Raw genomic sequence first — 17,472 nt, forward strand, 5'->3', positions numbered from 1 at the left:
ATTTTAAGAGGGAGGGGGCATTAGGTCTATAGGTGGACGCCTTTTCGAGATATCGCCATTAGGGTGGGACAGGGGTGACTCTGGTATGTTTTTGTACGATATGGATATCAAATTAAAGGTATTAATGAGGGTTTTAAAAGCCAGTGGCCCTTAGATGTATATGTGAAGGCGTTCTCGCGATATCGACCAAAATGTGGACCAGGTGATCCAGAAAATCATCTGTCGGGTACTGCTAATTTATTTATATATGAAATACCACTAACAGTATTCCTGCCAAGATTCCAGGGGCTGTTGATTTCGCCTTGTAGAACTTTTTCATTTTCTTCTACTTAATATGGTAGGTGTCACACCCATTTTACAAAGTTTTTTCCAAAGTTATATTTTGCGTCAATAAACCAATCCAGTTACCATGTTTCATCCCTTTTTTCGTATTTGGTATAGGATTATGGCATTTTTTTCATTTTTTGTAATTTTCGATATCGACAAAGTGGGCGTGGTTATGGTCAGATTTCGCCCATTTTTTATACCAAGAAAAATGAGCTCAGGTAAGTACGTGGGCTAAGTTTAGTAAAGATATATCGGATTTTGCTCAAGTTATTGTGTTAATGGCCGAGCGGAAGGACAGACGGTGGACTGTGTATAAAAACTGGGCGTGGCTTCCACCGATTTCGCCCATTTTCACAGAGAACAGTTACCGTCATAGAATCTATGCTCCTACCAAATTTGAGAAGGATTGGTAAATTTTTGTTCGACTTATGGCAATAAAAGTATTCTAGACAAACTAAATGAAAATGGGCGGAGCCACGCCCATTTTGAAATTTTCTTTTATTTTTGTATTTTGTTGCATCATTAGAGTAATAGTAGTAACGTTCCTACCAAATTTCATCATGATATCTTCAACGACTGCCAAATTACAGCTTGCAAAACTTTTAAATTACCTTCTTGTAAAAGTGGGCGGTGCCACGCCCATTGTCCAAAATCTTACTAATTTTCTGCGTCATAACGTGAACCCATCTACCAAGTTTCGTCGCTTTATCTGTCTTTTGTAATGAGTTATCGCACTTTTTCGGTTTTTCGAAATTTTCGGGCGTCCGATATCGTTCATTTTAAATAGCGATCTGAGATGAGTGCTCAGGAACCTACATACCAAATTTCATCAAGATACCTCAAAATTTACTCAAGTTATCGTGTTAACGGACGGACGGACGGACGGACGGACGGACGGACGGACATGGCTCAATTAAATTTTTTTTCGATCCTGATTATTTTGATATATGGAAGTCTATATCTATCTCGATTCCTTTATATATGTACAACCAACCGTTATCCAATCAAACTTAATATACTCTGTGAGCTCTGCTCAACTGAGTATAAAAACAGGTAGGTAATTTGTGTGAGGATGCAAAGCTTCACGTTTTTTGTGGTCTGCATGTAAAAACTATGACTACGAATCACGTATTTCAAAAATATATGACGTAAACGTAACTATTTGATGAAATTTGATGAATTTTGAAGCTTCTAGCCGTAAAAAAGGGGTCAAAATGACAGTTTATAGGGGGTATATACTATATATACCACCGATCTCTATAATTTTTTCAGACAAAAATATATGCTATATACGTAAGTATTCTGTGAAATTTGAAGCTTCTAGCTGTTAAAATGGGGCTAAAATTTGCAAAAAAATATATATATATATATATATACTATATATATATACTATATATACCACCGATCTTTATGATTTTTTCAGACAACAATATATGCTATATACGTAAGCATTCGTTGAAATTTGAAGCCTCTAGCTCTTAAAATAGGGCAGTAATTACGAAAAGTTCCTTATCTGAACAATCGGTTGTATGGGATATATACTATATATACGACCGATCTCATCAATTTTTTCAGGCAACAATACGTGCAATATACGAAAGTATATGGTGAAGTTTGAAGCTTCAATCTGTTAAATTGGGTAAGATATTACAAAAATCCTCTTTTTCTGAAAAATCGGTTGTATGGAGGATATATGCTATAGTGGTCCGATCCGGTCGGTTCCGACAAATGTCTAATCGGACACACAAATACACCCGCTCACCAAATTTTATCAAGATATCTCAAAAATTGAGGGACTAGTTTGCATACAAACAGACAGACGGACAGACGGACAGACGGACATGGCTAAATCAACTCAGCTCTTCAACCTGATTATTTCGGTATACTTAATGGTGGGTCTATCTATTTTCCTTTAAGGACTTACAATTTTCGGTTTCGTGACGAAATTAATATACCATTTCATTTTCATGAAAGGTATAAAAATTTGTAAGTGTTATGACTACCCTGCAAAAATCGCGGTAACTCCATGCATGCATGTATGGAGTACTCGCTATGGACCAAGCGAGAGCTCCAAAATTAACTACAATTCATACAAAAAATATGGTCCAATTAACATTGCGATGTCCTAGGACCGGACTATATACTCCAGCTCCGAATTACATCAGAGTAATCCATGGAGTACCCACAGTCCAATAAACATCGTGTAGTGATTACAATCGTTAAAAACGAGCAATGATCGGCTTACAACATGTTCGTGTAGAAACATGAGTTGGTCCATCGCTGCATTACAGTGGAGTAGAATGGTAATTACTCCAGTGGACCACATGGTCCAACGATTTTTGCAGGGTAATAATGAAACTAACAATTATAATATGAATTCGAAAAGGGTTTAAAATATATTGATAATTAAGGGGCAAATTATGTATAACGCAAAATGTAATTTTTGCTCTTGTGAACCAAAATTGCTATGATATAAGGGCATTCTTTCACTTCAGTGAGTGACAATAAACCTGAATTTCTTTCTAAAATTGTTGTTATTATATAGAGGTAATTGTATATGTGAGTGACAGTGACGAACGGCTTCATACATAATCTGGCCCTTAGTGATTTTGACCAAATTTCGTTTATTATGAATCGCACGGACTAACTTAAATTAACAGATATGAAGTTCCTTCGCGATAGTTACATTTTTATGTTAACTATTTTTTAATACTCTCTTAAAGAATGTACTAATACCTACATACATATGCTAATATATAATTCTATACATATGTTTGTAGTATATAAATAAATTCCTAATTTAAACTTAGCTTATAGCATAATCGGCAAATTTGTGCTGCTTTGATTTTCCTTGGCCAGACCACACTTGAAGAACCGCTTAAAATTGCGCCAACTAAATCTCTATTAAGTTCTCATCTTTCATAGGATAACTTTTGCTGTAACCGCCTCCACCTTTATCTATAACCTCCTGTTATTTGGTGGTGTGACGCGCCCAAGCTGTACGCTGCACCTGACTCATAATTTGGCTGCGATTTGGCACTTTTTCGCTCGTACTGCGTTGTATAAAACTAGGAGTGGCAGAGATCTTGCGCTGATTTGTAACATTGCCCGCTTCATCGGTGACCTTGAGTGTCACCGTATTAAAGCGTTGCTCATTATTACCGCTGCGCATGCGTGGTGATGATGGTGACGTTGAATCTAACGTCGATGAAGAACGGCTAGATTCACGTGTAACCGTTGGACTGCTTGTTGCTATATTACCATTTGATGTCGCTGTTAATACGGGACCACTTAGTGGCTTCATTAGTTGTTCGTCCATTAAATTATTTAGATTCTGATCAATACTACTTAAGCGTAGCGCTTCTACATCCTGCTGCTGGCGATGCTGCAGCTGTGGACTATGTGTGTAAGAGCTGCGCGTGAGTGTGCTCATTGGTGATGGCGTCAATTGGCCTGAGAGTGTACCCGGCGAACTAAGGAAATTGAAATTACTGGCTGTATTGTTGTTGTTTGCTGGACTACATGACATCGGATTGACAAAGAAGAATGAATTACGTGGCGATGGCGTTTGTTGTTGTACATTACCCAGCGTTTGTGTATTAAGCGTTAGTGCATTTGAGCTACCAGCGCCAAGATTTAGCGCTTGCAAACGATTCAAAAGCTCTTGATTAACTTGAAAAAGATCTTTTGATAGCGCATCCTGTTGGGAGTGTGCAGCTTGCGCATTGAGTTGTTGTAATTGATTACTAATGCTTTGCAATTGATTCATTGTAGGGAATGGACTGCTACTGCCACAAATACTGTTATTGTTGCTGTTGCTATTTGTAGAGTTCGCCGTTGTGGCAATATTCAATTGTAGCTGTGATTGCGGCAGTGAGGCGCTAGTACTGGGTGGCGTTAGTTGTTGTTGTTGTGCAAGTGAGACTGGCGGTGATGAGTGCTGGTGCTGCTGCTGCTGTTGTTGTTGTTGCGCAGCATTGATATTTTGGAAATTCTGTATATTCTGAGTTTGTTGATTCAGCCCACTCAGCTGATGACTGAGCGATGTCAGTTGTTGGTTGATGGAACCAAGGCTATTTATTTGTTGAGTGATGGTGGCCAAATTGTTGTTGTTGCCAGTAGCTTGCAGTAGCATTTGCAGCTATATTTTTAAGGGTAAAGAGTTAATTTTTAAATAATTTTTTTTTTGGTTACATGTATTTATATTTTTCACAAAACTCAACAACACAAGACACTGATAATTGAGCAAAGCAAAACAAATATCAAATTAATCGCAAAAAATAAGAGCACAAAAAAAACTTACGCAGACATATTTTCAGCAATTAAAAATTTTACAAAACACTTTGAAAAAAGTTAAAAGAATCATGCGGCATGCATAGTAATATCAAATCTTACGACGATTGCAGGGTTGGGCAGCGTTCAAACGGCGTGCGCTTTTGTGTACTAACCTTCACAATAAAGCGATGGCTTTCTCCTTATAAAAGCAATTGATTCAAAGCGAAATACAAGTCCGTGTATTATACGAGCGAACTAGTGTAGCGAATGTGCCCATCCCTGCTTAAGTGCTAGTGACGGCAGTTATAAAGCAATAAGTCATTCCAAAAATTAACGAAACGCAGTACTTTAACTTAAAATAACAAGAACAACAAAAGCGTTTATTTATAGAATAAGTACCTGTGGTGCCATGCCAATGTTGGCCGATGTTAGGCCAGCAGCCTGCTGTTCACTGTAAGCTCCCAATGATGCCAAATGCTCGAGCAATTCACGGTTCTGCTGCAAAAGTTGCTGTGTGCGTGCCTAAATAAAAAAGTAAAAAAAAATAAAAATTTTTTTTATAAACATTTAAAGTTTAAGCAAGAAAGAAAGTCTTTATTCGGATGAGAATGACGAGACTTTTTTATTATGTTTCAGAGCTCAACACAAGTGTATATTTCAATAAATAGCTTTCTGAGTATGACGCATGTAGCGCTGAAACGCGTTGAAGAAAATTAAACAAAAACAAATTTTGCATATTTAGACGACCAATTAGCTCAACCCAGCAAACCACAAGTGTTTTTTGTTGGAAATTTCTTTCATGTGGGGTTTTCTTTCCGGTGGTAAAACAAGCTGGAAATGTTTCGTTCTGGTACTCTAGTTATATTTCACGTCTGGCTTCTGACATATGTAACAATAATATCTTGACGCAATGTACCTCAGAGTAGATTAAAGCCAAGCTCTTCATCCAATTTGCATCGTGATACTTTTTGGTTCTTGCCACAAATCGGCCGCATGATATCTAAATGGTTTTAGCCCACTCTGGAAGGCATATGCAAGGCAGATGCATTTTTGCTTAGAAGATTTCCTGACCAAAATGCACTCGTAGGGTTTCCAAACCACAACCGAGGGCAGAAACTAATTTTAAGGGGCTTGAGCCGCAGACTTTTGGTGTGGAAAGCGAGCATAGTACTACCACACAACCGCCAAGCGACCACCGAATTAGTGCTTCTAAAAAGTCTTTGGGATAAAGTTAGCTTAGATTAAAGAGGTCGATGTCCAAAACCCTGGAGTTGGTAGCCATTTTCCGTTGGATTGTCTCTAGATTTAATTTTGGGCATTAGCTTGCATGTTGCAAAGGGCATACCTAATAGTCATTTGTCAGAGAGAATCTGCATGGTCGCACACTGCTTAGCAAGTTCGTCTGCAATACAGTTTTCCCAAAATATTCCTGTGTCGTAGAACCCATGTGAGGTGAACACGGTTCTGTCGGGTCGGGTTTAGTGATAGTTCAGAATGGGCAAATGTAAAGGGATATCATGGCCGCTTGTATGTCGCTTACAGATAGGGTGTATCACTACATTGATCTGCTAATCTGAAAGAGAGAGCTGCAACTCTACCATTTACCTTCGGTGGGTATGGAAATGCTCCCCTTAGCAGCTAGGCCTCTATCGGACTCAAATATCTAGTGGAAATGTTCACCATAAAGTTTGGTATCCGCAGCTGTTGTGGTTGCACAGCGGCCTATACTTGGAGTAAGAAAACTGTAATTATTTAGTATGCTATAGTTTAAGTACTCCAACTGGACGACTCTCTTAAATGCAGGGATGACGTATCCGATATTCGCTATCCTACAAGATCCAAGGGAAGGATGTAAAAAATGATCTCAAGAGCATTGCTTGGCGTTGTTTTTAAAGAAGCGGTATTCATTCCCTCGCTGCGTATGTAATAGGGCAATCACTATTAATTTTAAGATACACATGTCTTAGAGCACCAATTCTGCTGATCATACTTCACAGATCTGTATACTTTATCCAACAAGTTATAATTTTATGCTTTGCTTAGGGCTGCTGATCATACGAAAATACGAGGGCTAGTGTCCAATTATGGTCAATGGTTCTTGCACATAAATAATTCAATGTACGCCTTTTTTTGACGCTGAATGTCGTTACCATTCCAGTAAAGCTTTTTGTCCAGAACGATGCCTAGGAATTCGGGCTTATCGGTCCGTTTAAAGCGCACACCATTGTGTTATGGTGAGTTTAACGGTGGTATATTGCACAGCTAAATATATAAGACAAGATAAACTTTTTCGTTAATTGACGCCCAGTCGCTATCGGGGGGATCAAAAAGGAAAAATATCGCAATGCTACATGCATCAAGTTACACAAAGTTTAATCGCATATGCCACAATATTCCCGTTCCACACACTTATATGTCTTAATAAGTTTGTGATGAACTTTATAATATTATTGAAACGTCAACATAGGTTTAGTAGGTTGGAGTCAATATGAGGAGAGGAAGAAACTGGGACCATAAAACATGAGGTTTTATGTTAATATAGTTTTAGCGAATAACGCGTATTTCTTCTCTTCACAAGGAAATTAACAGAATTTGTGCTTACCTGAGCTTCGATGCGCGCATTTGTTTCGGATATGAGCTGCTCGCGCACCAACATCAATTGCGCCAATGCTTGACGCGTTTGTATGGCCTGTTGTTCTAATTGATCCTTTAGCTTGCTTATCTCATGACTGGGTGATGGGGGTGAAGTTGGTGATTTATCTTCATCAGCCATCTGTAAGTAAAAAGAAAAATTTTCTCCTTATAATGAAATTTTGCGCCCAAGTGTGTCGTATCAATGTGAAGTTTTGATCTTTAAGTTGTACCCATTGTTTCCAATATACTACGAATAAGAGACCTTATGAATTGCCTACTTAAAATAAGTTCGATGTAACTGATTGAGAACAACGTAATTAATAACTGTGTAAGAAAAGAGGGAACTAGAGGTTACAGAGTACCAAAACAAAGCTGTCTCCAGTATTAATTTAAAATCTACATATTGCAGCTATGACGATGAACCTCTCATCCAGGATATTTATAATATAAAAATGAGTCGCGGAATGCGCTGCTAAGCGCAAAGCTCGATAACGATTGAAACGATTTCGCTAATTCATTTTTTTAGAATATTCCTTGAAGTACGAAGATGGTTATTACATGGACTTGGGCTGCGACTGCAACTAGAACTGGTATTGGGACTGGGAATAAGGGATGGAGAAGAACTAGAGAAAAGAGAAGTGAGGAAGAGAGACTGAGAAAGAGATAAAGTTTGACGAAGTAAGAGAAATAGGGATAAATGGAGGGGAAAAGAAGTGAGGGAAAAGACGGAGAGAGAGAAAGAGCAGCAGAAAAACAGAAGAGCAAAGATGAGAGTGAATAAAATGATAAAGAAAATGGGGAGAGAGGGTGAGGGAGAGCAAGAGATAAGAACAACGTCTGCCAGGGCTGCTATTATATTATAAATACGATCGACCTTGACGTTTTTGTCAACCTCACTTACGCGAGGAGAATCCTGTTACAAATATGAATGTATTATACACATATTAAGCAGGTGAGGCTTAGGCAACCCCAAGCTCCTCATTGAACTAGGTGCTGGGAGGCGGGTTGGCCTAGAATGTTTAATGTGGTCATATAAATCGTTCCCGAGATTGTGGGGCTAGTACTTTTATGATGCTTTGTTACCGGAACGTAAAGGATCTCTATCCGGCAAAGGGCCATCAACGTCGATAACCAAAACCTTCGGGGAGTGTCTTTTTCGTTAATACAACAACAACACAACTACTAAGGCATGACATGGCTGCATGCGTTTGTAACACTTCAACCATCGTAGGAGTGCGGGTTCAAATCCCACTCCCGGGAGAAAAGGCTTTGGAGAGATTTACAAGGTATAATCGAAACAGATGCCGCCTTGTTGGTCCTGATGTTACGTTGTTTAAATTTTTCCAAAATTATTAAATAAAATTATAAATTAAGAATTGTTTCAAATAAATGTTTTCATATATTTAAAAGCAATGATGCCAGTCCTCGCTTATTTCATACAAACCAATATCAAGAAACAGTTTGGTGAACTTTCAATTTTGTAGTTAAAATGGGGAAGGCTTCTTATCTGAATAATCCGTTGTATGAAATAAATATGCATTCATAGTCCGATCCGCTGGTTCCGACTTACTCATTCACGCATTTTCATAAAAATTTCTCATAAATTTAGGGACTAGTTTGCGTCCAAACCGAAAAACGGACATGAATAAATCAGCTGAGCTCGTCAACGTGATGATTTCGATATATCTATTCGTGGTTCTATCTCCTCTATTCAGTTTTCAAGAATCCGAACAAATTTAATATACTTTTTCATTTTCCAGAAATTTATAAAAAAGGAAAAAGCTTTGCTTTTTTAGTACTGCTCTTAATTTCAAAAGAAATATAGCAACTCGAGCTAAAAGTAAGCTTAGAAACTAATTTTGTACCACTTTCTCTTTCCCTTAATATGTATATCTCATTAAAAAGGAGAAGGTTGAACTGGCCGGTCCATGAGGACCAACAAAAAGGAGACACGAATTAAAGATCGAGTGTTTCTCCAGGAAGCAAACACGCGGTCTTGTAGTAAATGTGATGAAGGGAACACACACCCATTTAAAAATTGTTTTTGGGAATTAATTAAGTATCCAGATGCTTCAAGCGACTTTAGCTGGGAATATTTGTGCTTTATTTCTTTCTTGTACATAAGCATATAGTTTGCGTAAGGTGTTACTGAACATTCGTGAGGCATAGGAGAAGTTATGGGGAGCTTTAGTTTTCTTATGAGGTATTCTAGAAACTTGACAGCAGCAGTAGAATGAAAACGTGCCTAATTCTGTGGTCATTAGCAATAATCGCCTAGGTCCCCTGTAAAACGATAGGACCGCTTGGGCGATTATTCCTTGTGACAACAAAATTTATCACTTTTCGGTTTCCCAGACAACTCCTTTGAAAGGATTCTAGCCTTCCTCGCTCAATGAACTATTATTCTTAGATTCGCTAGAAGTCTCTTGGCGGTCGCCTACCAACCCAAAAATCGTGGGTTCAATTCCCGGTCGAAGTAACATCGAAAATTTAGAAAAACTCTCCGGGTGTATTTCTGCCATGGAAAGCTTCTCAGCGAAAACTCATCTGCTTTGCAGATGCCGTTCGGAGTTATCATAGAACATTTAGGTCCCGTCCCGCCAATTGAAAGAGAAATTTGGTCTAAAATCTCTTCGGAGGTTATCGCGCCTTGCATTTATTTTTTTAGATGTCTCTATGATACAAAAATATTTGCACTGTTGTTAGATTCAAATAAATAAATAAATAAAAAATATTTGTAATGTACACAGCAATACAAAAATAAGATAAGTATGCACCAAACCGTAATCTACGCATATATGTATACATACATGTATGTAAAGTTAAGCAAGAACATTCAAGGAAAAAATATCGAGTTTATGAACGTACTTAATTATCTGTTTATTGCGTTTCTGTATTTGGAAAACATGCAAATAAAAATTAATGCGCTTGCATAAACAAACAACAAAATCAAAAAAGTAAAAGTAATTATTATTTACAAGCTTAAAATATGTACACTAGGGCGGGTCGATTTAAAAATCGCTCATTGCTCTGTGAAAATCGTATTCCAGGGATCAAAATAAGAAACTTTGCCGAAGGAACCATACCTCTAAAAGGAATTCTGGTGTCCCCCAATTTGGGTCGAACTTTTGGGTAGGGGCAAATTTTGAAAAATCCCACTTTGATCCATTTAGAGTGCACCAATCGAGTCCAAATGTATGACCGACCCCCACTAACTTTGGAGGCCCGACCCACCGATGCCAGTGGCACACCCCCTGCAACCTCCTGGGAGTTCACCATACAAACATTTCAAATTATTTTATTGCAAATTTTTTTATTTGTTTATACGTAATAATAAAATGTTACGTATACGCAGTGGTACACCTATTTTCAGTTGGTATGGATATGTGTGTGCTGATTTTTTCATGTAAAGTGCAAAACCGGCGATTTTTTGAAATATTTGTATGGTGAACCCCCGGGGGGGTTCCAGGGGGTGTGCCACTGGCATCGGTGGGTCGGGCCTCGAAAGTTAGTGGGGATCGGTCATACATTTGGACTCGATTGGAGCACTCTAAATGGATCAAAGTGGGATTTTTCAAAATTTGCCCTTACCCAAAAGTTCGACCCAAATTGGGGGACACCAGAATTCGTTTTAGAGGTATGGTTCCTTCGGCAAAGTTTCTTATTTTGATCCCTAGAATATGATTTTCACAGAGCAATGGGTGATTTTTTTGCCTCCCCACAAATCGACCCGGCCTAATGTACACACACATAAACACAGTACATATTTACACTGCAGTGGTGCGTTTTACATTCAATAAAATCGAGCCGCCACTGCGTATACGTAACTTTGAGTTTATGAACTTATTGCGTTTAACCTTTATTTTCACCGTGGCATTTGGTATAAAAATTTAGTAGAAGTGGTGGAATGAGCAATTTGGCCAAAAGAAAGTAGCGTTAAATGAAAATTCCAAAACGAATTGCGATTTTGCGGCCAAATACATCATACAAATTTCAACAGCTCGTATAATAATCGAAATTATTTTGCAATGTTTGCAATTCATCATTCCGCTACGCCAAAACTTACACACGTGTGAATGATGAGCGCATAAGCTAATGCAACATACATATGTCTACTAAAATAGTTCGCTTTTCTTTTTTTATGTTTTTATAAAAATACGTTCTTATTTTGGCGCCGTCTGCTTCTTAAAGTAAATATTTAAACAAAAATTCTCATTTATGATGAATGCAATTAACTTTTAGTAGTTTGAGGAGGGTATAAAAGAGCGGTGCAAAACCAAAGTGTTTTTAAGTTAAAATTACATAAATATGAGAAAGCAAAATAAACAAAAATTCTTAATGACGTGTACAGAAATCTTTATTTATCGAAAGAGTTGGTCAGCGATTTATAGAATGGTGCAGTTGTAAGCTCACAAGTAAGGACGGAACTATCATTGGCTATGCCGAAGGCAACATACTTTCATGAATGAAGCTGAACGATATTGTGTTGAAATTTCAAAAATTCATAAAGTCTAAACAGCCAGTTACATAGACGACCGATTTTTCCAGACAGCAATTTCAAGCTTCTAGCTGTTAAAATGAGGAAGGAGTTACGTTTAACCTTTCATCTGAAAAATCTTTTATATCGTATATATAATATATATATGACCGATCTTAATGATTTTTGGAGGCAAAAACTTATGCCGAATTTGTAAGCATCTTGTGAAACTTCAATTTTTCTAGGAATAAATGACAAATACCTTGTTTTTCAAAACGTAGTTTGTATGAGGGATATATGCTGTAGTGGTCGGGTCGGTTCCGACAAATGATCAGTCGGACACCCAAATTTATCAGCTCACCAAATTTCAGCAAGATTATCTCAAAAATTGAGGGATGAGTTTGCGTTCAAGCAAACAAAAGGGCAGTCAGGCCGACAGACGAACATGCCCAAATCAACTTAACTCGTCATCCTGATCATTTTGGTATATTTATTGGTAAACCCACTTTTCTCCTTTAGAGACTTACACATTCAAGGTTCCAGACAAAATTAATATACCATTTAATTTTCATGAAAGGTATAAAAAGTCTTCCTACATTTCTAGATACAGGAATATTCTTCATTTCACACAAGATTTCAGGAATGATCAAAATAAGGGTCTCGAGTGTATGGAATTTTCGCGAAGAAAAAGCAAAGAAAGTGCGTTTCCTTTGCTCATAAAACCGTGAAGTAATGATAAATGCTGAAACCAAGTAAGATGCATTATTAGCTTGCATTGCGTAAATCGAGATCTACAGTAAGACGCAATCCAGCAGTTGTTAGGGAGCTCTGTGCAGTGCACACCAGTATACTCGCGTAGAAAAAGGGCACCTATTTTAATGATAGAGTTGTCCCTTTAGATACATATGAGGAGGAAGCAAAGCACAACAGCATCGGTGGACCTATCATGGATCCCTTTGGAAGCTAACACAATGGAATACGATGTGGAAAACGAGGGATTGAACGTTTTTTTTCTTAGCGCAGAACAAAGCTTTATAGCTTAAGAGCTTCCGTAACCCTCCGACGACCCCAAGTTCCTCATTGAACTAGAAAGTTGGGGGCGGGATAACAGAGATGGTTTGATGATGGATTGATTATATTAATAGTTCCCGAAATGGACATGAACATAATAAGACTTAATTATTTGTGTCAATTAAGGATAAAGGAAAAAAACTTTGTTACTCCTGAGGAAAGGCATATTGAAATTTTTTCAGAGGGAGCCTCATACACTTCTTGGCGTTGAGAAGCTACTCACGTTTTCCAAGCTACTCAGTGAGAGCAATCGTCGAGTTAATCATGTTACTGAGCATGATAGGGTTGCGTTAACATTACCAAAGGAGGAGAGTGTCACGCCTGGTTAAAAAGACAGAAATATATGACCTAGCAATGCAAGAACGGGTAACTTTAAACTTGATATGAGTAATTGCCAATTTTTTTTTAAATTTGGTGGATGACAAAGAAACAGCCGAGTTGTTCGATTATGGATGCAAAAAGTTGATAAAGAACATTCATCAACCCGTATGCAAGATATGGTTAGATCTCAAGTGTGCAAGGCACGCACATACATATATTTCTCAAGAAATGCAATCCCGAAAGCTGTGGGAAGCAGCAGGAAGCTTTATGGGATTCGTTATTTCCGACAACTATGAAAAAATAATTATTATTTAAAATGAGCTTTCTTTATCCTGATGTTGAAGGAGATAGCTCCAGCAGCAGATTTTTACCGCAATGGTACTATCATTAAAGCAGCGTGTAAATTCTGGCATATACTGCTGGGGGTAAAGGTTCGCTCTTGAGGTGAAGCGGAAGAAGATGAAATATAAGCTGCCAGTAACTAAAGGATCATCGAATTAGCGACTTAACCATCGCTTTCTACTTAAGAAATATAAAATCGAAACTGTAAGTGAATTTTTTAAACTAGAAACCTAGATTAAATAACAGCGACGATTTAGTCGCCAAAGAAATTCTACGGAGAATCGCGCTTGCTGACTGGGTAGATAATTAGGTTAGGGTGGGGCCTTTATTATGTTGGCAAATGACTTGGCGAAAACTTTGGTCTTCTTTATTGCACACCAACTGGCGCCAGTTAACTGGTAGTATGAAGACGCAAGTAAGCTATACGGCTATGTACCCAAAATTCGATTCAAAATCGCGAAAACCATCGACAGGTACAACGATGGGGCTCTCCCTAGTGGAGATACATATATACTAACGACCATTAAAACTTTAAAAATAACTAATTTGCTACTTACCATCAAACTTGGCGATTTACGCATATTTGAACTGGTCTGCGGTACTAATTCCAAATGGTTTGGTCTTTGTGGAGGCTTGATGTCTGTCACCGCGGTTAAAGACTCTGAAAGAAAAAACACATTGTATTTGTATTTCAGTTTTGGGCTGTTGGCACTCATTGCGTAAATAGTTTGTAATATTAACGTAGGTTTAAAATCATTCGCGAAATCATTTTTATAAAAATAAATTTATTTCTTTTGTTTTATTTATTCGAAATAACTTTTTGTATATACAAAAATTATAAAATTATAACAGGGCGATGTCTGTACATTGAACATATTTCAGAAAATTGATAGGAGAGGTCCATATTGGCCCCCTGCATTCAAGCAGAACAATTTAAAATTTTTTTTATGTCTATATGTTTTTACTCACATCAATCAGAAATCTCTGATTAGGATTGAGGTCTTACTAAAATCTTGGGATACATTTTAGACTCCAATATCTCGAGGGTCTTGAAAGCCAAAACATGGACCCGGTTATTATAACTTTCATGAACATGAAATGGTATATTAACTTTGGTCCGATGTTTGTAACGTTGAGAAATATAGAAGAGAGACTCACCATTAGGTATACAGAATTGATCAGGGCGACGAACTGAGTTGATATAGCCATGTCCGTCTGTTCGTCCGTCCGTCCGTATGTCTGTTTGAACGCAAACTAGTCCTTCAAATTTTGAGATATCTCACTGAAATTTGCCACAAGGATGTATTTTTGTATTATATTAGATACTTGTCGGATCCGGTAGGATCGGACCACTATAACATATATCTCCCATACAACCGATCGTTCAGGTAAGACGATTTTGGTCATTCCTGTCGCAATTTAAAAAGTATAAACGTGAAACTGGGTGGTATATATTCCAATATATCATAGAAGATGTCCTGAAAAAATCACTTTGATCGGAGCTATATATAGTATATATCCCATACAACTGATCGATCAGATAAGGGAGTTTTTTGCCATTTTTTATTTTATATTTATCTTAAAAATCGTTTAGGTATGTACATCTATATATTTCTTATCTTATACATCCGATTATTTGGAGATTACGAACCGGATAAGATTACCCTCCATAGCCCCATTCATGAAATGTATTAAGTCTTCGGCACTGTTGATTATGGCTTTAACAATTTTTTTTTAAATTTTCGAGACTACTCAACCCGCTTCCGAGATATAGACCAAAATATGGTTCAGGTATTTTGTTATAAATAAAACTATAATTCAGGTCATATGAGTACCATCCGTTTCGATATTACTTGGCTTTCGTGTCTACCAACAACATTTTTTGGTAATGCATTTATGAAGCATATTTCAACTTCGACCTGGAGTATATTTTGATGATAAAAGCATAAGACAAGATATTATAGATCCTAGCTAGCACAATTTATAGTACTTCGGAAAAAGTTTAAAGGGAGGAGGTAGTTTACGCAATGGTACAAGTCTTGAATGGACAAAGCTTCGAAATATTGTCAGAGAAGCAAAAGTGTTAATAAATTGTGGAGCCTTTATAACAGACACAACCATACTCCCAGGCAAAGTTCCTACATGTGAGAAGTTTACCGTGATCACCGGTTACTAGGTTAGAAATTTTCTTTGTAGTTTGCAGTGTTGAATATAAAAGTGGTTTTAGGCAACCCAAAACTAAAGTAAGGATTCCTTATTTCAAAGTACGCACGCAAAGTAGCGGGCGACAGATAGCATCGTGACGAATATTAGCATCACTAAGCTCCTACTAAATAAATGCACAAGAACAATAGAGCAGCCAGTATTATGTATATAATGTATGTCGTCATCAGCCGAAGTAGTTACACACACATATACACGCATATGGCTATGGGAGAAGCGTGGACTACAGATATACATGTATATAACTGGTAACTAACCACGTATGCGCTACAACTGTTCGCGAAATTACTAGGCCTTTGGAGAAATGGGTAAACGAGGAAACCGAGAGTATAAAAGCAGCGCAAGCTGAGTAATAACGAATCGGTTTTGATTTAAACACGCTATTGGTTTTAAGTATAATTGTGAAGTACTACCAAAGCAATCTAAATAAAGACCAGTTTGCAATACTGAACACTGGAGTGATTTATTCAACAGTTTAGCGATTCGAACGTTAGCAGAATGTTTCAAATAAGCGGAATTTCGCAGAATTCGTTACAGTATTAAAAAATGTTGATTTGAGTACTTCTTGCTACATTTAATGTTGCGTTATACATATTTCTAATCGTACAAGGTCTAATATTTGCTCATTAAAAATAATGTTAAACATATAAAATTTTACTACTTACACTACATAAATACATAAAAGTACCACGAAAAATATATTTACATATATTCGGCAATAAAATTTTGTTTACTTTTTCAATTAAACAAATCTCGTGCGGATAGGGGTAGTTTATCTTGAAAGCGAATTAAGTCGATTTTAAGAATTTGTTGCATAAATAAAGCAAGTAAAAAATATTAAGTAAATACACTGTACAACAGGAGGTTTGCTACAAAGTAACCATAATATTTTCTGGAAGGTGGCATCCATCTCACAGATAAATTTTTCTAAACAAACTTTTAGTCCAGCTTGTGTAGTATCGAATATGTTTTTTCTAATTGCTGTTTTTATGTGCAGGTCCCTTTTTCGCTCGTATTTGGAATACAAGATTCGTGCTATTAGCGAGCTTTGGGTATTATTGGTCTTAGTGCTTTTGTTTAGCTACATTTTGTTAAAATAATCTGTTAAAAATAAACAATTGTGAGCACACAAAGAAATATATTTGTACTATGCCACTATTGTGAATATTTGATTAGAATTAATACTGCATTACCGGCAGTTGCTAACATTCGCCAGATGGCAGCGGAAGCGCATATAAGTTTTTATTGATAGATGATTGATTGACTGAGACTGGGGATTTTGAATTTTGTTGCGCAAGATGCACACGTGCCCGGCTAACTTGTACTATAAATTTGAGTTTAGAGTTTAAACTTGGTACAAGGTATCCTTCTGCCATGTGTGCGGAATCCTAAAGGGATGAGGCTCTAGTTCCTAATAAATATTGTAACTCTTACAGATATCTTACGTCTTGATAAAAGACCATTCGTCATCCCCATAATCTTTAAATGGAAATATAAAATAACTCAGAAGTGCTGCATTATAAGTAGGAGTAGTAGTAGTGATTTATTTATTTTCTTTCAACTAGTAATTACAAAAGTAAAGCAAAATGAATTAAAACTATAAATATATAAAAAAAATTAAGATCCCAGACAACAACAATAAATTTTGTGTGTCTTAATATCACTTATAACTAAACAACCCATTTAGGAAAATTCCTTGACAATAAGTTCTCTACACTTAAGGCAATTTCTTATATAAACAAAGAGTGAGTTATAGTTACAATCCTTAAGAATATTCACCACCTTCTGCAGATCTAAAACTT

The 17,472-nt window shown here is 37.0% G+C and overlaps 1 protein-coding gene across 8 annotated transcripts in view; it reads right to left on the reverse strand.

The window, feature by feature from the left end:
- The window catches only part of LOC137252876 (capon-like protein), a 682,759-nt gene that overhangs the window by 23,337 nt on the left and 641,950 nt on the right, over window positions 1-17,472 (reverse strand). For 6 of the 8 annotated variants that reach the window (XM_067788990.1, XM_067788991.1, XM_067788993.1 and 3 more), the window contains exons 4-7: window positions 14,005-14,108; window positions 7,205-7,375; window positions 5,002-5,124; window positions 2,206-4,468 (exon numbers count right to left, since the gene is read on the reverse strand). In XM_067788990.1, coding sequence (XP_067645091.1) covers window positions 3,299-4,468; window positions 5,002-5,124; window positions 7,205-7,375; window positions 14,005-14,108 — 1,568 coding nt within the window. In that variant the 3' untranslated portion in view covers window positions 2,206-3,298. Of the gene's footprint in view, window positions 1-2,205; window positions 4,469-5,001; window positions 5,125-7,204; window positions 7,376-14,004; window positions 14,109-17,472 lie in introns of those variants that run through there. The other 2 variants (XM_067788996.1, XM_067788997.1) reach the window with 2 other exon arrangements.

Source organism: Eurosta solidaginis, chromosome 5, assembly GCF_040869045.1.
Source record: "Eurosta solidaginis isolate ZX-2024a chromosome 5, ASM4086904v1, whole genome shotgun sequence".
Classification (NCBI taxonomy): domain Eukaryota; kingdom Metazoa; phylum Arthropoda; class Insecta; order Diptera; family Tephritidae; genus Eurosta; species Eurosta solidaginis.